Source organism: Capra hircus, chromosome 7 (assembly GCF_001704415.2).
Source record: "Capra hircus breed San Clemente chromosome 7, ASM170441v1, whole genome shotgun sequence".
In the NCBI taxonomy this organism is placed as follows: domain Eukaryota; kingdom Metazoa; phylum Chordata; class Mammalia; order Artiodactyla; family Bovidae; genus Capra; species Capra hircus.
Genome location: NC_030814.1, coordinates 62,117,544 through 62,142,121, shown reverse-complemented (window position 1 = coordinate 62,142,121; position 24,578 = coordinate 62,117,544). Strand labels below are relative to the sequence as shown.

The 24,578-nt window shown below is 39.9% G+C and overlaps 1 protein-coding gene across 2 annotated transcripts in view; it reads right to left on the bottom strand.

The window, feature by feature from the left end:
* The window catches only part of SPOCK1 (SPARC/osteonectin, cwcv and kazal like domains proteoglycan 1), a 589,026-nt gene that overhangs the window by 13,150 nt on the left and 551,298 nt on the right, over window positions 1–24,578 (bottom strand). For both annotated transcript variants that reach the window (XM_018050345.1, XM_018050346.1), the window contains 2 exons: window positions 10,981–11,202; window positions 2,897–2,959 (listed from right to left, as the gene is read on the bottom strand). In XM_018050345.1, coding sequence (XP_017905834.1) covers window positions 2,897–2,959; window positions 10,981–11,202 — 285 coding nt within the window. The remainder of the gene's footprint in view (window positions 1–2,896; window positions 2,960–10,980; window positions 11,203–24,578) is intronic.

The window sequence follows — 24,578 nt, the reverse complement described above, 5'->3', positions numbered from 1 at the left end:
GTTCCCTATCTTCCCTCTTTCCCTCTTTTTGTAGAAATGATCAAATTTTCTTTTTTCCATGGTTTTCATATATTTAAAAACTATATATTCTTTCCCCAATATTTTTATTGTTACCTTAAAATACACAGAAGTATATTTTACCTAATAAGCTCTAAAGTTAATCTGTGTTTTATTTCTGAATAAATAAAAAGCTTAACATATTTTTTCACTGACCCCAACAGTCTGAAATGATGATTCTACCTTGTTATCAAAATATTTTGATTGGTCTTATTTATTTAGATATAGCAGCATGCCTTATGAGATAAAATGTGGAAAAGAAGTAATTCCTTCTGGGATTATTTGTCTTTTGCATATTAAAACCTTTAGTGATATTTTAGTAAGTCTTGGGTTAGTAAGCTTACTGAATCTGTGGTTTGAGAATATCTCTGTCATCACACTTGGATGATCACTGTGATAAATTTAATATTTCCAGTTCAAAGTGATTTTCTCCTCTTAAATCAGTGATACCAATCTGATTCTCACTCAATTGTAGGTAATATTTAGTTATGACAGGTTTTTTTTTTTTTCCATTCTTAGGATGTGTTTGATGACTGTATGCTCATCTACAATGGGATAATTCTCCTCAGTGTTATCTAAGTAGTGACATTATACGTCAGTCATCTGAGGATGGAGGTCTCTGCTTACCACTCTAGATTTCTACTGCCTAATTTTGTGATTTTTTTTTTTAGAATGACTGTTTTTAAATTTACCTTTTATTTCTCAGACTAGACCTGGAAAGAAGGGTAGTAAGGCAGGCAGTAACCTCAGATCCAGCTACTACTCAAACAAACTACTCAATTCTAGCAACTACTCAAACAAACATTGATCACTATTCCAAGATGACTAGGCGCCCAAAGATCAAATGAGATCACAGAAAGGACATTTCCCCCAGTGAAAAGTAATTCTGCTGGTGCCACAAAGAAGTAGTGCTCATATTCTAACTTAGATGTTCAGTCAGTGCACAGAACTGGTCTGCAGGGAAAAGGAGGAAGGGGAAAAAAGAAGATGCTTTCAATAAACAAAAAGCAGGGAAGATTTTGCCAACAAATAGAAAGCTGAGGAAATGCTGATCCTTATCCTTGAGCTACAGTTGGAAAACAAGAGCACTTAATAGAGCAAAGAAAAATGCATACCAAGTTGAGCCCCCAGGATGGTTAGAAGCAGGTGCTGTTCTATATCTATAATGTAATAAAATTATCATTTTTCCTAAGTAGGCAGTAATTATACCTGATTATAATTTGTTATTGCTTGTTTTTGCTCAGAATGTGAATGCCCCTGAATACACATTTATTATATTAGATTTCCCCATGCAAAAAAAATAATTTGTAGGCAGATAAATGGTATTTTTATGAGTCAGCTAGAATAATATCCCTTATGTGGAGAGGTGTGATAAAGTGTGTTTCAAAACTAGGTGGGATTCACAGTAGGAAAGAGGTAAGCCTTTTATTCCTATGAACTGGAGAAAATAATATTATCTCAGACCACATTACTTTACAAATATATCATTATTAATGAAGCAGTAAGAAGATATCCATATATCCAAAATAAATTAATTTTTAAAAACAGCACTATTAGTTCTCTTAAGCACATCACTAAAACCCAAAATAACCTCCCATGTGGAAGCATCAGATTATTAAACACAAGTCCTTGCCCTGGAGGAAAGCCCCATGGAAGAGAGATCCAGAAAGATGTTTTTATGTCTTTCAATATCAGGGAAGAACCAACACTCATGTCCAGATCACAAAACTCGAGTTCTTGGTAGTTGAAAAGGGTGTTATCAGAAATGGAAAGTCTGAGACAAGCCAGTGAAGTAAGTAATTTTTATAAGTAGAAGGAAGAAATAAGATCCACTTTGAGGTGACCCAAAAATCAGATGAAGAGAAATGGCCCAAGTTCTCAGACCATCTCCATTTGACAATCTGCAACAACCTTGCCCATTTCCTTCAAGAAAATAAAGAGATAACTTCTTGAAATGGCAGGCTGTTTAGGAGATGCACCTGCTCCTGAATGCTTAACGAGAATAATCCTGAATTATTGTGTTGTGGCTGTCAGTTCTCTTTTTAAAAAGCAAGGAAAGCAATGCAGGCTCTTTTTGGGCAAACAAATGAGGTGTCTGTGATTATTTCAGCAATACTGGTCTGAGTACCACAACTACACTTGAGTGCTGCAGAAAGGAGGGTATGGGACAAAAGGGAACCTTCAACAGCCAGCCACAGATGTGCATGCCAGGGAAATACACACACACACAGATCCCACTAGCTTCCACCTCAATGTTTGGATAAAAGGTAAGAGGAGAAATGTAGAGACAGGGTCCAGGGATTACGCAGATGAAACAGAAATGTGTTGAAGTGCACTCAAGTCCTCAGACCCTGTCTGGTAACTTTAGAAGGGAATCAGTTCATCTTCCTCCTTGAATGGACAACTTGATCTGGGGAATATAGGAAATTCTATAATTTATAGATTTTATCATTTTAATTTGGAACACTTGAGAGCCACATTTAATGAACATACTTGAAAGAAAAAAAAAAAATCCAAGATCAGGGAGGAGTTAGCAGTAAAGACAGTGCTCAATTTCAGCTCTGGTGACCTGCCCACTGGTCCTGGGCTTACCTTTGATCTCTCTTTCAACTGATGGAGCATGTAGCATTTCTCAGCCAGCTCTCTGATCCTCAAGAGTATGCCCTGTGGCCTGTGGCATATTACCAGCTTCCTAGAAGAACCTTGTCTTGGGTAAAATGAGGCATTTCTTTCACAAAGCACTGGTCCCTAATTGAATAACCGTTGCTGTGCTAGATATTACATGAGACACGGATGGTTTAATTAGTTGTTTAAATGAGTAGCAAGAAATGGTACTCACCCAACAGGCTTTTCCCCTTGCTCAACTTCTGGATCCTGTTCATTTCATTCTGGCAAGGGAGACCTAAAAAATAATTTATGAAAGTCAGTTTCCAGATGGTAAGGGATATAATGTCTAATGATTGGCTTCACTCTTGACGTGAAATGTAGACAATGACACACCTGGGAGTGGAATTACTCCATCTGCTGTTACTATGCAGCAAAACAAATTCAGGCCATTAGTGTTACTAATTTAAAAAAAAAAAAAAACATCGTATACCACTAGGTACTTAAAATAGTATTTGGGGCTATTCGCATGTATATGAATCTTTTTTCTCACCACCAGTTTAAGCAGATATCAACTGTCTAGTAGGGTGATTTCATTGTTTGATTCCTCATATTTACCACCTCAGGTGGTATGGTGGTAAAGAATATGTGTGCCAATACAGGACACACAAGAAACCACTCAGGTTCATTCCCTGGGTCAGGAAGATCCTCTGGAGTAGGAAATGGCAACCCACTCCAGTATTCTTGCCTAGAATATTCCATGGACAGAGGAGCCTGGCTGGCTACAGTCCACGGGGTTGCAAAGAACTGGACACGACTGAGCGACTGAGCATATAAGAAAAAGTCTCCTGTCAGCCAAGATTATATGAGCTGAGAACCAGGATGAAAGGTTATTAGTGGGTACATGTACTGAATCCACAGACTGGGACAAAAACTTAATCTACCCCATGTCTTGCTGCAGGATAGAAATACGATTACAATGGCTACTTCTGACTTCATGACTCACTACCCCAGGAAAGTCAAACATAGGTCTCTAAGGACAATTCTGAAGGTACAGAAGAGATGTAGAGAAGCAGTGAGTATAGAAGAATAAGACCTTAACTCTGGATTCTGCCACCTCCTAGCTAAGTATTAATACTTTGGACCAGTCTCTTTATTGTGCTCAGCCTCCAAGTTTCTTCATTTAAAAAACAAATGCCATTACAAACAAACTCAAGTGCAGGGCTGATAGAGTGGGAGCCACGTGGCTAAGGAGGGCATATGGAAGTGCGTGGTACCCTTTTGACTTCCACTCCAAGCAAAAAGAAGGGGGATCTCACTAATCTTAAATTTTACTATGACCTGCCATTGCAGATGCTATGGCCCTGGGAGGCTCTGCTATTTGCTTACAGTCTTCCTACAGAGACCACAACATTCTGATTCTCAGGGCACTTACATACCTCTGGTTAGAGCAGTCACCTCATTCTAGCGGCCTGATATTACACCCCCAGGTGATCATTAGACCTGAGACGTTGCTTCTCACTCAGCCCCCACCTGGATTCTGGGGCTAAAACCACATGATTTTCTATGAACTCAAGCCCAAAGCTATCATTACGGTTAATGATGAACCACTACAAGCATTCCTATTGAAGTAAAAATCATGGCTGTTATTAACATCGATTTGGAACAACCAGCTGATGTGATTAGAAAAGAGAAATAAATGAGGTATAAAAATTGAAAAGAGAAAAAATTATCACTCTTTCCAGATAATATGACTGCAAGCCTAAAAAATTCAAGGAAGCCAACCAGAATAAGTATCATAAATAAAATGAGAAAAATGGATTTTATTTACACTGGCAACAATAATAAACACAAGGGACGTATATCTGTGAGAACAAAACTTAGAGCTCCACTGGTTAACAGACAAACAGTATTCTAGGATAAAAGGAGTCAATATTATATAGCTCTCAACTCTAATTTTGTCTGATTCTAAAGAAATACCAGTAAGATTTTTAATGGAATAAACATTATAAAATTCAAAGAGTTCAAACTTACAGGACATATAACAATAAACATAAAAATAAGAATATTCAGGAAAATTCTGATAAAAAGATTAATGGTAGGAGGCTGTGGTTGTCGTCGTTGTTCAGTCACTAAGTCCAACTCTTTGCGATCCCATGGATGGCAATTCACCAGGCTTCCCTGTCCTTCACCATCTCCCTGAGTTTGCACATTCATATCCATTGAGTCATTGATGCTATCTAAGTATGTCATCTGCTGCCCCCTTCTCCTTTTGCCATCAATCTTTCCCAGCATCAGGATCTTTTCCAATGAGCCAGCTCTTTGCACCAGGTGGCCAAAGTATTAGAGCTTTAGCTTCAACATCAGTCCTTCTAATGAATATTCAGTGTTGATTTCCTTTAGGACTGACTGGTTTGATCTCCTTGCTTTCCAAGGGACTCTCAAGAGCTTTCTGAAGCACCACAATTTGAAAGCATAAATTCTTTGGTGCTCAGACTTCTTTTCTAATGGCAAAAATCAAAGAGGAACTAAAGAGCTTCTTGATGAGGGTGAAAGAGGAGTGTGAAAAAACTGGCTTGAAACTCAACATTCAAAAAACTAAGATCATGGCATCCACTCCCATAACTTCTTGGAAAATAGATGGGGAAAATGTAGAAACAGTGACAAATTTTATTTTCTTGGGCTCCAAAATCCCTGCAGATGGTGACTCCAGGCATGAAATTAAAAGATGTTTGTTCCTAGAGAAAAAAGCTATGACAAACCTAGACAGCATATTAAAAAGCAGAGATATCACTTTGCTGACCAAGCTGTAAGTCAAAGTTATGTTTTTTTCAGTAGTTATGTATGGATGTGAGAGTTGAACCATAAAGAAGGCCAAAAAATTGATGCTTTAGAATTAGGCACTGGAAAAGACTCTTGAGAGTCCCTTGAACAACAAGGAGGTCAAACTAGTCAATCCCTAAGGAAATCAACCTTGAATATTCAGTAGAAGGACTGATGCTGAAGATGAAGCTGCAATACTTGGGCCACCTGATGTAAAGGACTGACTCACTGGAAAAGGTCCTGAAGCTGGGAAAGATTGAGGGCAGGAGGAGAAGGGGGCAACAGAGGATGAGATGGTTGGATGGCCTCATCAACTCAATGGACATGAGTTTGAGCAAACTCTGGGAGATGGTAAAGGACAAGGAGGCCTAGCATGCTGCAGTTCATGGCGTTGCAAAGAGTTGGACATAGTGACTGAAAAACAACAGGCTTCTAAATGGTCCAAATCTCACATGTGTATATGACCACTAGAAAAGCTATTATAGCTTGGACTACACAGACCTTGGTTGGAAAAGTGATGTCTTTGCTTTAGTATGCTGTCTAGGTTTGCCATAGCTTTTCTTCCAAAGAGCAAGCATCTTTTAATTTCATGACTATAGTCATTGTCCACAGTAATTCTGGAGCCCAAGAAAATAAAATCTGTTATTGCTTCTACTTTTCCACTTCTATTTGCCATGATGTGATGAGAGTGGATGCCATGATCTTAGTTTTTTGAATGTTGAGTTTCAAGCCAGCTTTTTCATTGTCTTCTTTCACCCTCACCAATAGTTCCTCTACATTTTCTGCCATTAGAATGGTATCATCTGCATGTCTAAGGTGGTTGATGTTTCTCCTGGCAATCTTGATTCCAGCTTGTGATTCATCCACTCTGGCATTTCTCATGATGTATGCTGCATATAAGTTACATACGCAGAGTGACAATATATAGCCCTGTTGTACTCCTTTCCCAATTTTGAACCAGTCCATTGTTCCATGTCCGGTTCTAACTGTTGCTTCCTGACCAAGATACAGGTTTCTCAGGAAACAGCTAAGGTAGTCTGGTACTCCTATCTCTTTAAGAATTTTCCACAGTTTGTTGTGATCCACACAGTCTAAGGCTTTAGCACAGTCAGTGAAGCTGACTAAACGTCGCTCAGTCATGCCTGACTCTTTGCAACCCTATGAACTATATAGTCCATGGAATTCTCTAGGTCAGAATAATGGAGTGGGTAGCCTTTCCCTTCTCCAGGGGATCTTCCCAACCCAGGGACTGAACCCATGTCTCCCACATTGCAGGCAGATTCTTTACCAGCTGAGCCACAGGGGAAGCGCGAAGTAGTGAAGCAGAAGTAGATGTTTTCCTGGAACTCCCTTGCTTTCTCCATGATCCAATGGATGTTGGCAGTTTGATCTCTGGTTCCTCTGCCTTTTCAAAACCCAGCCTGTACATTTGGAAATTCTCAGTTTACATACTGTTGAAGCCTACCTTAAAGGATTTTGAGCATAACCTTGCTAGCATGTGAAATGAGTGCAATTATATGGTAGATTGATCATTCTTTGGCAATGCCTTTCTTTGGGATTGGAATGAAAACTGACCATTTCTAGTCCTGTGGCCACTGCTGAGTTTTCCAAATTTGCTGACATGCTGCATGCAGCACTTTAACAGCATCAACTTTTGTATTTTAAATCAGTCAGCTGGAATTCCATCAGTGCCACTAGCTTTACTGGCAGCAATGCTTCCTAAGACTGACTTGACTTCACACTCCAGGATATCCAGCATTAGGTGAGTGATCACATCATCGTGGTTATCTGGTTCATTAAGACCTTTTTGTCAAGTTCTTCTGTGTATTCTTGTCATTGCTTCTTAATCTCTTCTGCTTCTGTTAGGTCCTTACCATTTCTGTCCTTTTGATTCCCATCCTTGCATGAAATGTTCCCTTGATATCTCCAATTTTCTTAAAGAGATTTCTAGTCTTTCTGATGATGTTGCTTTCCTCTATTATTTCTTTGCATTGTTCATTTAAGAAAGCCTTCTCTCTCCTTGCTGTTCTTTGGAACTCTACGTGCAGTTGGGTATATCTTTCCCTTTCTCCCGTGACTTCTGCTTCTTTCTTTCCTCAACTATCTGTAAAGTCTCCTAGACAACCACCTTGCCATCTTACATTTCTTTTTCTTGGACATGATTTTGGTCACTGCCTCCTGTACAATGGTACAAACCTGTCCATAGTTCTTCAGGTACTCTGTCTACCAGATAAAATCTGTTGAATCCATTCATCACCTCCATTATATAATCATAAGGGATTTGATTTAGATCATACCTAAATGGCCTAGTAGTTTTCCCTACCTTCTTCAATTTAAGCCTGAATTTTTCAATAAGAAGCTGATGATCTGAGCCACAGTCAGCTCCAAGTCTTGTTTTTGCTGACTGTATAGAGCTTCTCCATCTTCAGCTGCAAAGAACATAATCAATCTGATTTCACTATTGACCATCTGGTAATGTCCATGTGTAAAGTTGTCTCCTATGTTGTTGGGAAAAGGTGTTTGCTATGACCAGTGCATTCTCTTGACAACACTCTGTTAGCCTTTGCCCTGCTTAATTTTGTACTCCAAGGTCCAACTTGCCTGTTCTTCTGGGTATCTGCTGACTTCCTGCTTTGGCATTGCAATCCCCAATGATGAAAAGGACATCTTCTTTTGTGTTAGTTATAGAAGATGTTGTAGATCTTCATAGAACTGGTCAACTTCAGCTTCTTAGGTATCAGTGGGTTGGGCATCCAATTCCAGTTCAGTCTCTCAGTCGCGTCCAACTCTTTGTGACCCCATTAACCACGGCACGCCAGGCTACCCTGTCCATCACCAACTCCTGGAGTCCACCCAAACCCATGTCCATTGAGCTGGTGATGCAATCCAACCATCTCATCCTCTGTTGTCCCCTTCTCCCCCTTCCCTCAATCTTTCCCAGCTTCAGGGTCTTTTCCAATGAGTCAGCTCTTCACATTAGGTGGCCAAAGTATTGGAGTTTCAGCTTCAACATCAATCCTTCCAATGAATACCCAGGACTTATCTCCTCTAGGATGGACTGGTTGGATCTCCTTGCAGTCCAAGGGACTCTCAAGAATCCTCTCCAACACCACAGTTCAAAAGCATCAATTCTTCATGGCTCAGCTTTCTTTATAGTCCAACTCTCACAACCATACATGACCACTGGAAAAACCATAGCCTTGACTAGATGGATGTTTATTGACAAAGTAATGTCTCTACTTTTTAATATGCTGTCTAGGTTGGTCATAACTTTCCTTCCAAGGAATAAGTGTCTTTTAATTTCATGGCTGCAATCACCATCTGCAGTGATTTTGGAGCCCAGCAAAATAAAGTCAGCCACTGTTTCCCCATCTATTTGCCATGAAGTGACGAGACCAGATGCCATGATCTTAGTTTTCTGTATGTTGAGCTTTAAGCTGACTTTTTCACTTCCCTTTTTCACTTTCATCAAGAGGCTCTTTAGTTCCTCTTCACTTTCTGCCATAAGGGTGGTGTCATCTGCATATCTGAGGTTATTGATATTTCTCCCAGCAATCTTGATTCCAGCTTGTGCTTCTTCCAGCCCAGCGTTCCTCATGATGTACTCTGCATAGAAGTTAAATAAGCAGGGTGACAATATACAGCCTTGACGTACTCCTTTTCCTATTTGGAACCAGTCTGTTGTTCCAGCTCCAGTTCTATCTGTTGCTTCCTAATCTGCACACAGTTTTCTCAAGAGGCAGATCGGTGGTCTGGTATTCCCATCTCTTTCAGAATTTTCCACAGTTTATTGTGATCCACACAGTCAAAGGCTTTGGCATAGTCAATAAAGCAGAAATAGATGTTTTTCTGAAACTCTCTTGCTTTTCCAATGATCCAGCAGATGATGGCAATTTGATCTCTGCATATTGCTGAAGCCTGGCCTGGAGAATTTTGAGCTTAGATTTGGGTTTTTGTGATGTTCAATGGTTTGCCTTGGAACGGGATCAAGATCATTCTGTCTTTGAAGTTGCATCGAAGTACTGCATTTTGAACTCTTGTGGACTATGAAGACTGCTCCATTTCTTCTAAGGGATTCTTGCCCATAACAGTAGATACAGTGGTCATCTTAATTAAATTTGCCCACTCCTGTCCATTTTAGTTTACTGATTCCTAAAATGTCAATGTTCAGTCTCTCCTGCTTGGCCACCTCCAATTTACCTTGATTCATGGGCCTAACATTCCAGTTTCCTATGAAATATTATTTTTTACAGCATCAGACTTTACTTTTACCACCAGACACACCCACACTCAGCATTTGTTTCTTCTTTGGCCCAGCTGCTTCATTCTTTCTGGAGCTGTTAGTAATTTCCCTCTGGTCTTCTGCAGTAGCATATTGAACACCTTCTGACCTGGGGGGCTCATATCTTTTTGCCTTTTCATACTATCCATGGGGTTCCCTAGGCAAGAATACTGGAATGGATTGCCATTTCCTCCTGGAATGGATCGTGTTTTGTCAAAACTCTTCACTATGACCCAGCCATCGTGGGTGGCCCTACATGGCATGGCTCATGGCTTCATTGAGTGACGCAAGTCCCTTTGCCATGATAAGGCGTGATCCATGAAGGGGAGGAGAGAACAGACCACTAAATAATAAAACATGTCAATTAATAGGGCAGAGCACCCAGAAATAGACATACATAGAACATATAGGAGTTGTATAAATGATAGAGGAAGCATTTCAAATTAGTACGGGAAAGATGGGCTAGGCAATAAGTGAAAAGTGGGCAAGTAGTGAGCCATCTCCAAGGATAGGGACCCTGCTTGACTATACACACAAAAAACTAAAATGATGAGAGATTTCCATTAAAAAAAAAACCCACAAAAGGACTAAAGAAAACAAAAGGAAATTGTTTTACTATCTCACAGTGCGAAATGCCTATGTAAGCTTAACAGAAGCTGCATAGGTTCTAAGAATCCCTAAAATATAGACAGAAAAATTTGACTATCTTAAAACTTAAAATTTCTTCTTAGGAAAAATACACAAAGTCGTAATTGGGGGAAAAAATAAACTATTTGCAATACATATGACTAGAACAATTCTAATATCTTTGTATAGACAGAGTCCCTACTAAAAACAAACACACAAGAACCTAATCTGTAAAAAATAAAGACATTAAGAATCTTACACTGACCTTGGAAATTATGTAACAGGTTTCTACACCCACTTTACAGATGGAAAAGCTAAGGCACAAATGGTAAAAGATTTTCCTAAAAGGGGGACTGGAATAACACATTCCTTGATTATGTTCTTGGGTTTTCTCTACCATGCTGAAAGTGGAGATCAATTAAGAGAAATGAGCCTTTTAGCATGCCATCTGATAGAGGAATGTGTTATTCTCCAGTTGTGTTTTTCTGCCTCCTGCTCCTGTCTGTCTCCCCAGGGCATGATAGATGGGCCTTCCCTACCCAGCATGGCGGTCTTGGCCACTGGGCCCCACTTCCCTCCTGCCTTACCTCCAGGCTTCTGGAAGCAGTAGCACCACTCATTGTTAGAGAGCTTGCCATCCTTGAAGGAGTCACAGGAATTGAAGAGAGGCTTGATACAGGGCTCGTACTTATCCAGGTAGATGGCGTTGATCTCTGAGTGGTCAAGCAGGAGGTCATAGTTCATATCCAACTTGTTGAACATCCAGCCCAGGGAGTCCTTGCAGATGGGCAGGATACTGGTGTCAAACCCTGTGATGGAAAGGACATGTCTCAGCCTGCTCTCTCCTGCCCTGCTGGCTTCCCAGCTTTCTGTCCCAAAGGGTGCCCCAGGGCCCACCCCCTCCCCAGGTATATTCTCAGCAGCCTTCTACCAGAATATGCAGTGGTGGTTGGTTTTTAAATGAAACAATTTAAAATGCACTAAAATGGAAGTCAGCATTTGAGGAAAATGTGTTCTAACGGGAACAAATCCCCAGTGCTAATTTATCTGTTATATAAATAGGAGTTTTCATGTATATAGAGAGTATAGATTCTATCTATACAAAGATATTAGAAATTCATAAATAGGAATTTATGAGACTTGCTTAAAATAAGGGATACCTGAAAAGAAGAGTACAAACATGGTGAGTAAGAGGACTAATGGATAATACTGCAAACTATGCTTTTATATTGAGGAAAAATTATTTGAAAAACCAAAAGAACCTATTGTAAAAAGGATGGCAGTGAAATGAAACTAGGTGGCACAATCCAGAAGCAGTGATTATATCTCAAAGGACTGTTCAATCCCAAAGTCTGAACATTAATGGGAAAACAAGCCAGATACCTGCCTCTGTTCTCCATTTTTTTTTTTTTCTGCAATCCCCTCAAGAGATAAATGATATGGAATCCAAATTGACTCAGACAATCATTTCTTTCTTATTTCCCAGGGATGGGGAGGAGTGGTAGTTTTCTTAAAGAATTGTTTCTACAATGGAAACTAGATGTACTCAAATAATGATGCTTGGCTTAACACTGGGGATATTAAGTCTACTGCAGACAAGCCCCAGAAAAGATGTGCCCCACATCTAAAACTCATCTTTCTTTCAGAATCAAAACCACCAGGCCATTTCAAATTATTCCATAATCTGGATTTCTAAGACTGGTTTTATTTTCCTGAGAAAATTATGAAAATAGTTCACTTTTGTGTTACTTAAGGCACTCTTCTAAGCATTTTATAGTTGATTATCTCACTGAATCCTTCTAACAGCTTATGAAATGATGCTTTATCCTCTGAAGATTTTTTTTTTAAGCTCAAGGTTTAAGTTACCTATTCAAGGTCATACAGCTGTGGAGCTGAGATTCAAGCCCAGGTGGCTCAACCTTGAGTCTGTATTCTCGGTCCCTCCTCTTCTAGGGCTGCCTCTGCCTTGCATGACATGGGCTCCTCCTACCCTGAGGACATCCAGTAGGTTTGGGTGCTAAGCTGAGGGATGAGCAATGCAAGGGGTGACAGAGTAACTGTCAGTGAGGCTTCTGATGGCATTGATTGTCCCTCTGGGGTTCTTACCTAGCCTGTCATTGGATTCTGTGTGTCTCAGCAGGAACCCCCTGCTTAGCCAGCATGATATAGGACAGAACAAAGCATGCCCACCCTTTAAAGCAGTGTCTTTACGAAAGAGTCTTCACTGTCCAGAGGTCAGTAAACTGTTACAGCTCCTCCTCTGAGCTCTCATGGAAGCCTATGCTTCCTTCCCATTTTCAGTACCTGTAAATTAGACTCTTAGCTACTTGACAGCAAAGACTGTCTTGTTTCCTTCATAGACTCAGCCTGTAGAGGCACACAGGAAGTGCCCAATGGAATTTGTTGAGAGATGTTATCTAGCTGTTGCAAAGTTTAGCCCCTTCCAATATAGAAATCCTTCCATTTTTAAATTTATTCTTTTTGATATCTTAAAACACATCTTAGAAAAATACCCCTTTCTCAAGAAGAGATACTATGGAACATAATCTGGCCTCTTCTTTGACTGAAGGTCATGACTGGACAATCTCTGTTGATGATGTCCTCAGGGGCAACTGAATAAAGGAAGATAATTTACTCTGACACTGAATGGCTACACACTTTTGTATAGAATAATTTATGTGATATTCATCCATGTTAGAAGATATTACCATTTTAATACATAGGAAAGGGAAATTTTATTTTTTAGTGTTCCCAGAACTCTGAGAACTTCTTTACAAATGTTTGTCACCAAATTTTCTTCTTGGAAAACATGAATCATGGTAAAAAAAAATGTACATCTATGCTAAGTTCAGTTGTGGGGGTTTTGTTTTTTGTTTTTGAGCTATACATTATATAATTTAGAATCACTCACTCTTTGGTTGTAATAAAATGTAAGCAAGTTGATCTTTAAACTTTTTGGCATCTTGAAATTGAAAACAGACTAATGTTATCTAGACCTCAAGGAACAATCAGAAGAAACTAAATCCTGACATCATTAGACCTGGCCATTTTGCATATATATGTTCAAAGGATGTGTGTCCATGATATATCAAACATCATGCTGGTACTTGTTTAAATTTCTTCACAGTCCAGTGTATAGTAGTGCACAGTCCAGTGTATAGTTGTGCACAGTCCAGTGTACATACAGTATGTACAATCCAGTGTACTGTATACAGTGGTGTACAGTCCAGTGTACAGTAGTGTACAGTCCAGCACACATCTAGGGCACATCTGGTGCATAGCTGGCACACAGTTGGCCATATCTGGACACAACTGGCATACAGCCCAAATGCACATCTGGCACACAGCTGGATACATCTGGCACACAGCTGGACACATCTGGAACACATCTGGACTGCAGCTGGAACATAGCTGGACACATCTGGCACACAGCTGGAATACAGCTGGAACACATCTGGAATACAGCTGGAACATAGCTGGACACATCTAGCACATCTGGACTACAGCTGGAACACATCTGGCACACAGCTGGACACATCTGGAATACAGCTGGAACACATCTGGAATACAGCTGGAACATAACTGAACACATCTAGCACACATCTGGACTACAGCTGGAACACATCTGGCACACAGCTGGACACATCTGGACTACAGCTGGAACACATCTGGCACACAGCTGGACACATCTGGACTACAGCTGGAACACATCTGGCACACAGCTGGACACATCTGGACTACAGCTGGAACACATCTGGCACACAGCTGGACACATCTGGAATATAGCTGGAACACATCTGGACACATCTGGCACACAGCTGGAACACAGCTGGACACATCTGGAATACAGCTGGAACACATCTGGCACACATCTGGCACACAGCTGGATATAGCTGGAACACAGCTGGACACATCTAGCACACAGCTGGACACAGTTGGCACATAGCCCAAATGCACAGCTGGACACATCTGGTGCACAGTTCAAATGCACGTCTGGTGTACAGTCCAGTGTACACCTGGTGTGCAGTCCAAGGGCACATCCCACTGTGCAATGCACAGTCCAGTGTATGTCCAGTGTACATTAGTATGTCTACTGTATTGTCCAGTGTATGTCCAGTGTACACCAGTGTGTGTCTAGTGTATAGTGTACAATTCAATGCACACCCAGTGTACACCTAGTGTACAGTCCAGTGTCTGTCAAGTGTAGTGTATATTAAGCGTATAGTCCAGTGTACATCCATTGTACAATCTATACACTGCAGTGTATGTCCAGTGTCTTTGTGCCTGTCTTCTCCATATTCACAAAATTCTATGATAGTCATTCTTAAAAGAAATGGCAATGAACAAGTAGTAAGTTCAAAGAAGGAAGAATAAAAGGAACAAAATTTAAGTGAACTAAAAATTGTATTGCTTGACACTGAATTCAGGTCAGTGATGTGCAAGGGCAAGTTACTGAACTTCTCTGCATGTCAGTTTCTCATTTTCTTCAGCTGTTTTGTAAAAATGTTAGCCACACCTCTTCAGACTTACAGTTTTTAGTAATACTTTCTTGATCTCTCAAAAATGTGAGTCAAGAAGAGCCAAAGGAAACACGACAGTCCAATATAATGCGGTATCCTTCATTTCTCTGTTGTTGTCTGATTGGTTGGTGAGATCTGAGTTGTTCTTAATTTGCTAAGTCATTTTTTCCACTGTACTAACTAGCTATCATGTCAATCTTTCCATTTCAATTGCTGCTTTAAGGTCTAAAGCTGTGGAAAAGGAAGAACTAGTAAACCCATTTATGCACATGATTCCTGACCGCCTTTGGTCCTTCCTCTTCATGGCTTTTTGGGCCAGAGCCCATTTCCCCATTTTAGGGATAAGTCTGGAACAGCAACTGATGGCATCCCAGGATCATGTCTCCATCCCAGGATGCTGGGAAATTTTAATATTGCTTACTGAGCACCAAAAAGAAGTGCTAAACTGGTTGGGCAGTAGGCTAAGGTCAAGTCCACCCACACCTATTTGGAAGGCTCTAGAAGAGAGGCGTCTGCATCTGCTATCCAGGGATGCAGGGGGAACAGACTAGCCCTTCTGGTTGGTTGGCCCCAAACTCATGGGACTTCTAGGGTTGCATGATTTCCCCTTCAGAACTCCTGGGCTGACAATATCTCTCCCTCCTGTGCCTCATGGACGAACCCAGTGTCATTTCTTTATATCCCTGCACTCCAACTGTTTCAGAACATCACACCTAAAAACCTCTACAGGGACTCAATTTGCTTGTGGCCAAGGGCAGGCATTTTGCAGGCTCACTGGCTGTCAGCAGAAGGAGTCTCCTGAAACTGGAGGCTATAAGAAGCAGCTCTTTCATATCAATCTGCTCTTCATTGAAAGGTTGTACAGAAAGCCCAGTGGCTCAGCCACTCCTCGAAGATCCCTGGGAAAAGCTTCCCACTGTGCACAACTCCCAAGGAACCTTTGACATGAATGGGAAGAATCTTACATCCCTCTTCACACTCATACAACCACCAGGACCTTCTCTTTGGACATACAGCATATGCTTCCCAGAATCGACCTTTCCCTTAATTGGTAAAAATTCCAACCTGGTGGCTGTGAACAGCAAAGAATAACCCTTAAATTATGAAGAATATTCTGATTTGAGTCGAAGACCAGATCCTGGTTAGACTTTGGGTCCCAGCAGTTACCAGTGTCACTTCTTACTCACTTAGCTCAATCCAAGAGCATTACATTCAGAAATCCTGTCAACACAAGTGTGACATCAGGGATGGGGTGAAATACTCTCTGCTTTAAATAACGTGTGTTTTTATATTTATTTTGACAAATCAATAAAAATCACTACATAGAAAAGGCTTGTGGCAAAGCTCCATGTATCTTGACAACTGTGCTATTGAGTCAGCCCTTCTGTACCAACTGGCCAAAGTGTAGAGAAGCGCTCCCCTAGTGGCCTGTGGGTTAGAGGCAGTGAGAGGCTCCACCAAAGTACAAACACACAGACCTAACCCCCAGTTTGCTCTCCGGCATATGGAGAGGTTTGGAGGATGGTCTTCAGCCTCTTCAGCGATGGTGGAGGGAATGCTTGTCGGGTAGTCTATCTCTGGAAAACAAAATGTAGTCTCACTAATGCCCAAAAGCCTGAGTTATCAAAGATGTTTGCTACCATGTTGCTTATAATAGGTGGGCATTAGGAGCAACTTCAAAGCTCCCAAATAAAGGTCTAATTACATGAATTATGTTATATCAATATATTGAGATTCTATGTCATGTCTACAAAGCAGAATACTACTCAATAGTATAGAAAGATAGTCATAGTGTATTGCTGAATGATAAAAGAAGGCCATATGTGTATACATACACACAGAAACATATTTTTTTTCTATATGACAAGGAAAAAAATTGAAGAATATGCCATGCCAGGAGAGCTTAAAGCTATGAAAATGGTGTGGTTCTATATATTTCTTAATTGAAGTATTAGTCAGTTCAGTCACTCAGTTGTGTCCAACTCTTTGGGACTCCATGGACTGCAGCACGCCAGGCCTCCTTGTCCATCACCAACTCCTGGAGTTTGCTTAAACTCATGTCCATTGTGTCAGTGATGCCATCCAACCATTTCATCCTCTGTCATCTCCTTCTCTTCCTGCCTTCAATCTTTCCCAGCATCAGAGTCTTATCCAGAGAGTCAGTTCTCTGCATCAGGCGGCCAAAATATTGGAGTTTCAGCTTCAGCATCAGTCCTTGCAATGAATATTCAGGACTGATTTCCTTTGGGATTGACTGGTTGGACCTCCTTGCAGTCCAAGAGACTCCAAAGAGTCTTCTCCAACACCAAAGTTCAAAAGCATCAGTTCTTCATGGCTCAGCTTTCTTTTTATAGTCCAACTCTCACATCCATACACGACTACTGGAAAAAACATAGCTTTGACTAGATGGACCTTTGTAGGCAATGTAATGTCTCTGCTTTTTAATATGCTGTCTAGGAGAAGGCAATGGCAACCCACTCCAGTACTCTTGCCTGGGAAATCCCATGGACAGAGGAGCCTGGTAGGCTACAGTCCGTGGGGTCGTGAGGAGTTGGACACAACTGAGCGACTTCACTTTCACTTTTCACTTTCATGCACTGGAGAAGAAAATGGCAACCCACTCCAGTATTGTTGCCTGGAGAATCCCAGAGACGGGAGCCTGGTGGGCTGCCGTCTGTGGGATCGCACAGAGTCGAACACGACTGACGTGACTTAGCAGCAGTAGCAGCAGGTTGGTCATAGCTTTTCTCCAAAGGAGCAAATATCTCTGAATTTCATGGCTGCAGTCACCATCTGCAGTGATTTTGGACCCCCGCAAAATAAAGTCTCTCACTGTTTCCATTGTTTCCGTATCTATTTGCCAAGAAGTGATGGGGCTGGATGCCAAGATGTTAGTTTTCTGAAGGTTGAGTTTTAACCCAACTTTTTCACTCTCCTCTTTCACTTTCATCAAGAGGCTCTTTAGTTCTTCTTCACTTTCTGCCATAAGGGTGGTGTCATCTGCATATCTGAGGTTATTGATATTTTTTCTGGCAGTCTTTATTCCAGCTTGTGTTTCATCCAGCCTGGCATTTTGCATGATATATTCTGCATATAAGTTAAATAAGCAGGGTGACAATATACAGCCTTGAGATACTCCCCAATTTGGACCAGTCTGTTGTTCCATGTCCAGTTCTAACTGTTGCTTCTTGACCTGCATTCAGATTTCTCAAGAGGCAGGTCAGGTGGTCTGGTATTCCCGTCTCTTGAAGAATTTTCCACAGTTTGTTATGATCCACATAGTCAAAGGATTTGGCGTAGTCAATAAAGCAAAAGTAGATATTTTTCTGGAATTCTCTTGCTTTTTTAGTGATCCAACGGATGTTGGCAATTTGATCTCTGGTTCCTCTGCCTTTTCTAAATCCAGCTTGAACATCTGGAAGTTCATGGTTCACATACTTTTGAAGCCTGGCTTGGAGAATTTTGAACATTACTTTGCTAGTGTGTGAGATGAGTACAATTGTGTGGTAGTTTGAGCATTCTTTGGCATTGCCTTTGTTTGGGATTGGAATGAAAACTGACATTTTCCACTCCTGCAGCCACTGCTGAGTTTTCCAAATTTGCTGGCATATTGACTGTAGCACATCATCTTTCAGGATTTGAAATAGCTCCACTGGAATTCCACCACTTCCACTACCTTTGTTCATAGTGATGCATACTAAGGCCCACTTAACTTTGCATTCCAGGTTGTCTGGCTCTAGGTAGGTGATCACACCATCGTGGTTATCTGGGTCATAAAGATCTTTTTTATATAGTTCTTCTATGTATTCTTGCCATCTCTTAATATCTTCTGCTTCTGTTAGGTCCATACTATTTTTGTCCTTTATCAAGCCCATCTTTGCATGAAATGTTTTCCCTTGATATCTCTAATTTTCTTGAAGAGATCTCTAGTCTTTCTCATTCTATTGTTTTCCTCTATTTCTTTGCACTGGTCACTAGAAAGGCTTTCTTATCTCTCTTTGCTATTCTTTGGAACTCTGCATTCAGATGGGTATATCTTTCCTTTACTCCTTTGCCTTTTGCTTCTCTTCTTAGCTATTTGTAAGGCCTCCTCAGACAACCATTTTGTCTTTTTGCATTTCTTTTTTTGGGGGATGGTCTTTTAATTGAAGAATAGGTGATTTACAATATTGTATTAGTTTCAGGTGTACAGCATAGTGTTTTTGCACATTATACTCCATTCTAGGTAATTATAAGAAAATGGCTATAAATCCCTGTGTTGTATATTACTGCCTATCTATTTTATACACGATAGTCTGTTTTTTGTATCTTTAAATGTACTTAAATGTATTTCCTAAAAATCAGTATTAAATACTAGATAACTTTGCAACCCAATTTAAAAAAATTAAACATGACCCCTATATATGTTGTCTTAACTTATGTGCAGAGTACATCATGAGAAACACTGGGCTGGAAGAAGCACAAGCTGGAATCAAGATTGCCGGGAGAAATATCAATAACCTCAGATATGCAGATGACACCACCCTTATGGCCAAAAGTGAAGAAGAGCTAAAGAGCCTCTTGATGAAAGTGAAAGAGGAGAGTGAAAAAGCTGGCTTAAAGCTCAATATTGAGAAAACTAAGATCATGGCACCCAGTCCCATCACTTCATGGCAGACAGATGGGGACACAGTGGAAACAGTGGCTAACTTTATTTTTCTGGGCTCCAAAATACTGCAGTTGGTGACTGCAGCCATGAAATTAAAAGACGCTTACTCCTTGGAAGAAAAGTATGACCAACCTAGATAGCATATTCAAAAGCAGAGATATTACTTTGCCAACAAAGGTCCGTCTAGTCAAAGCTATGGTTTTTCCAGGGGTCATGTATGGATGTGAGAGTTGGACTGTGAAGAAGGCTGAGCACTAAAGAATCGATGCTTTTGAACTGTGGTGTTGGAGAAGACTCTTGAGAGTCCCTTGGACTGCAAGGAGATCCAACCAGTCCATTCTGAAGGAGATCAGCCCTGGGATTTCTTTGGAAGGAATGATGCTGAAGCTGAAACTCCAGTACTTTGGCCACCTCATGCAAAGAGTTGACTCATTGGAAAAGACTCTGATGCTGGGAGGGATTGGGGGCAGGAGGAGAAGGGGACGACAGAGGATGAGATGGCTGGATGGCATCACTGACTCGATGGACGTGAGTCTGAGTGAACTCCGGGGGTTGGTGATGGACAGGGAGGCCTGGCGTGCTGCGATTCATGGGGTCGCAAAGAGTCGGACACAACTGAGGGACTGAACTGAACTGAACAAGAGACCCACTTCAAAAGAAGGCACACATACAGACTGAAAATGAAGGTCTGGAAAAAGATATTCCATGCAAATAGAAACCAAAAGCAGGAGTAGCAATACTTATATCAGATAAAATAGACTTTAAAAGAAAGGCTGTGTAAAGAGACAAAGATGGACACTACATAATGATCAAAGGATCAATCCAAGAAGAAGATATAACAATCATAATTATATATGCACCCAACATAGGAGCACCACAATATGTAAGACAAATGCTAACAAGTATGAAAGGGGAAATTAACAATAACACAATAATAGTGACTTTAATGCCCCACTCACACCTATGGATAGATCAACTAAACAGAAAATAACAAGGAAACACAAACTTTAAATGATACAATAGACCAGTTAGATCTAATTGATATCTATAGGACATTTCACCCCAAAACAATGAATTGCACCTTTTTCTCAAGTGCACATGGAAACTTCTCCAGGATAGATCACATTTGGGGCCATAAATCTAGCCTTGGTAAATTCAAAAAAAATTGAAATCATTCCAAGCATCTTTTCTGGCCACAATGCAGTAAGATTAGATGTCAATTACACGAGAAAAACTATTAAAAATCCCAACATATGGAGGCTGAACAACACACTGCTGAATAACCAACAAATCACAGAAGAAATCAAAAAAGAAATCAATGTATTCATAGAAATGAATGAAAATGAAAACACAACAGCCCAAAACCTATGGGACACTGTAAAAGCAGTACTAAGGGGAAGGTTCATAGCAATACAGGCTTACCTCAAGAAATAAGAAAAAAAGTCAAATAAAGAACCTAACTCTACACCTAAAGCAACTTGAAAAGGAAGAAATTATGAGCCCCAGGCTCAGTAGAAGGAATGAAATCTTAAAAATTAGGGCAGAAATCAATGTAAAAGAACCAAAAGAGACCATAGCAAAAATCAACAAAGCCAAAAGCTGGTTCTTTGGGAGGATAAATAAAGTTGACAAACCATTATTAGCCAGACTCATCAAGAAACAAAGGGAGAAAAATCAAATCAATAAAATTAGAAATGAAAATGGAGAGATCACAACAGACAACACAGAAATACAAAAGATCATAAGAGAGTACTATCAGCAACTATTTGCAAGTAAAATGGACAACTTGGAAGAAATAGACAAATTCTTAGAAAATTACAACTTTCCAAAACTGAACTGGAAGAAATAGAAAATCTTAACAAACCCATCACAAGCACGGAAATTGAAACATAATCAGAAATCTTCCAACAAACAAAAGCCCAGGACCAGATGGCTTCACAGCTGAATTCTACCAAAAATTTAAGGAAGAATTAACACCTATCCTACTCAAACTCTTCCAGAAAATGGCAGAGGAAAGTAAACTTCCAAACTCGTTCTATGAGGCCACCATCTCACTAATACCAAAACCTGACAAAGATGCCACAAAAAAAGAAAATTACAGGCCAATATCACTGATGAACATAGATGCAAAAATCCTTAACAAAATTCTAGCAAACAGAATCCAACAACATATTAAAAAGATCATACATCATGACCAAGTGGGCTTTATTCCAGGGATGCAAAGATTCTTCAATATCTGGAAATCAATCAATGTAATACACCACATTAACAAATTGAAAAATAAAAAAACATATGATTATCTCAATAGGTGCAGAGAAAGCCTTTGACAAAATTCAACATCCATTTATGATAAAAACCCTCCAGAAAGCAGGAATAGAAGGAACATACCTCAACATAGTAAAAGCTATATATGACAAACCCTCAGCAAACATTATCCTCAAAGGTGAAATATTGAAAGCATTTCCCCAAGTCAGGAACAAGACAAGGGTGCTCATTCTCACCACTACTATCCAACATAGTTTCGGAAGTTTTGGCCACAGCAATCAGAGCAGAAAAAGAAATAAAGGGAATCCAGATTGGAAAAGAAGTAAAACTCTTGCTGTTTGCAGATGACATGATCCTTTACATAGAAAACCCTAAAAACTCCACCAGAAAATTACTAGAGCTAATCAATGATTATAGTAAAGTGGCAGGATATAAAAACAACACAGAAATCTCTTGCATTCCTATACACTAACAATGAGAAAACAGAAAGATAAATTAAGGAAACAATTCCATTCACCATTGCAATGAAAAGAATAAAATACTTAGGAATATATCTACCTAAAGAAACAATAGATCTATATATAGAAAACTATAAAACACTGATGAAAGAAATCAAAGAGGACACAAATACATGGAGAAATATACCGTGTTCATGGATTGGAAGAATCAATATAGTGAAAATGAGTATACTACCCAATGCAATCTACAGATTCAATGCAATTCCTATCAAGCTACCAACAGTATTTTTCAGAGAACTAGAACAAATAATTTCACAACTTGTATGGAAATACAAAAAAACCTCGAATAGCCAAAGCAATCCTGAGAAAGAAGAATGGAACTGGAGGAATCAACCTGCCTGACTTCAGTCTCTACTACAAAGCCACAGTCATCAAGACAGTATGGTACTGGCACAAAGACAAAAATATAGATCAATGGAACAAAATAGAAAGCCCAGAGATAAATCCACACACCTATGGACACCTTATCTTTGACAAAGTAGGCACAAATATACAATGGGGAAAAGACAATCTCTCTAACAAGTGGTGCTGGGACAACTGGTCAACTACTTGTAAAAGAATAAAACTAATACTTTCTAACATCATACACAAAAATAAACTCAAAATGGATTAAAGATCTAAACATAAGACCAGAAACTATTAAACTCCTAGAGGAAAACATAGGCAAAACACCAATACAGCATACTAATGCGTATATATGGAATTTAGAAAGATGGTAATGATAACCCTATATGCGAAACAGCAAAAGAGACACAGATGTATACAACAGTCTTTTGGACTCTGTGGGAGAGGGTGAGGGCGGGATGATATGGGAGAATGGCACTGAAACGTAAAATATCATATGTGACATAAATCACAGCAGGATCCCCTATGACCCATCTCCCAGAATATTGGAAATAAAAGCAAAAATAAACAAATGGGGCCTAATTAAAATTAAAAGCTTCTGCACAACAAAAGAAACTATAAGCAAGGTGAAAAGACAGCCTTCAGAATGGGAGAAAGTAAGAGCAAACAAAGCAATGGACAAAGAATTAATCTCAAAAATATACAAGCAGCTCCTGCAGCTGAATTTCAGAAAAATAAAAGACCCAATCAAAAAGTGGGCCAAAGAATTAAACAGACATTTCTCCAAAGAAGACATACAGATGGCTAACAAACACATGAAAAGATGTTGAACATCACTCATTATCAAAGAAATGCAAATCAAACCACAATGAGGTACCATTTCACACCAGTCAGAATGGCTGCTTCCAAAAGTCTATAAGCAATAAATGCTGGAGAGGGTGTGGAGAAAAGGGAACCCTCTTACACTGTTGGTGGGAATGCAAACTAGTACAGCCACTATGGAGAACAGTGTGGAGATTCCTTTAAAAAACTGGAAATAGAATTGCCATACAATCCAGCAATCCCACTGCTGGCCATACACACCAAGGAAACCAGAATCAAGAGAGACATGTGTACCCCAACGTTCATCGCAACACTGTTTATAATAGCCAGGACATGGAAGCAACCTAGATGTCCACTGGCAGATGAATGGATAAGAAAGCTGTGGTACATATACACAATGGAATATTACTCAGCCATTAAAAAGAATACATTTGAATAAGTTCTAATGAGGTGGATGAAACTGGAGCCTATTATACAGTGAAGTAAGCCAAAAAGAAAAACACCAATACAGTATACTAATGCGTATATATGGAATTTAGAAAGATGGTAATGATAACCCTATATGCGAAACAGCAAAAGAGACACAGATGTATACAACAGTCTTTTGGACTCTGTGGGAGAGGGTGAGGGCGGGATAATATGGGAGAATGGCACTGAAACGTAAAATATCATATGTGAAATGAATCACCAGTCCAGGTTGGATGCATGATACAGGATGCTCAGGGCTGGTGTACTGGGATAACCCAGAGGGATGGTATGGGGAGGGAGGTAGGAGTTGGGTTCAGGATGGGGAACACATGTACACTCATGGTGGATTCAAGTCAATGTATGGCAAAACCAATACAATATTGTGAAGTAAAATAAATAATTTTAAAAATTAAATGGTTGTATTTTCTTGATTCTATGGCATTTCCTTGTCCTCCAATATTTAAATATTTCTGAAATTGCAGTGTGTTTCAAGTCATTGTGTACATTTAACTTAGTGTTTCTTTTAACAACAGCATCTCAGGGTGGTCAATCAATATCAGTAACTGAGGAAATGTGGTGTTTAAAATGAAATAAACTAG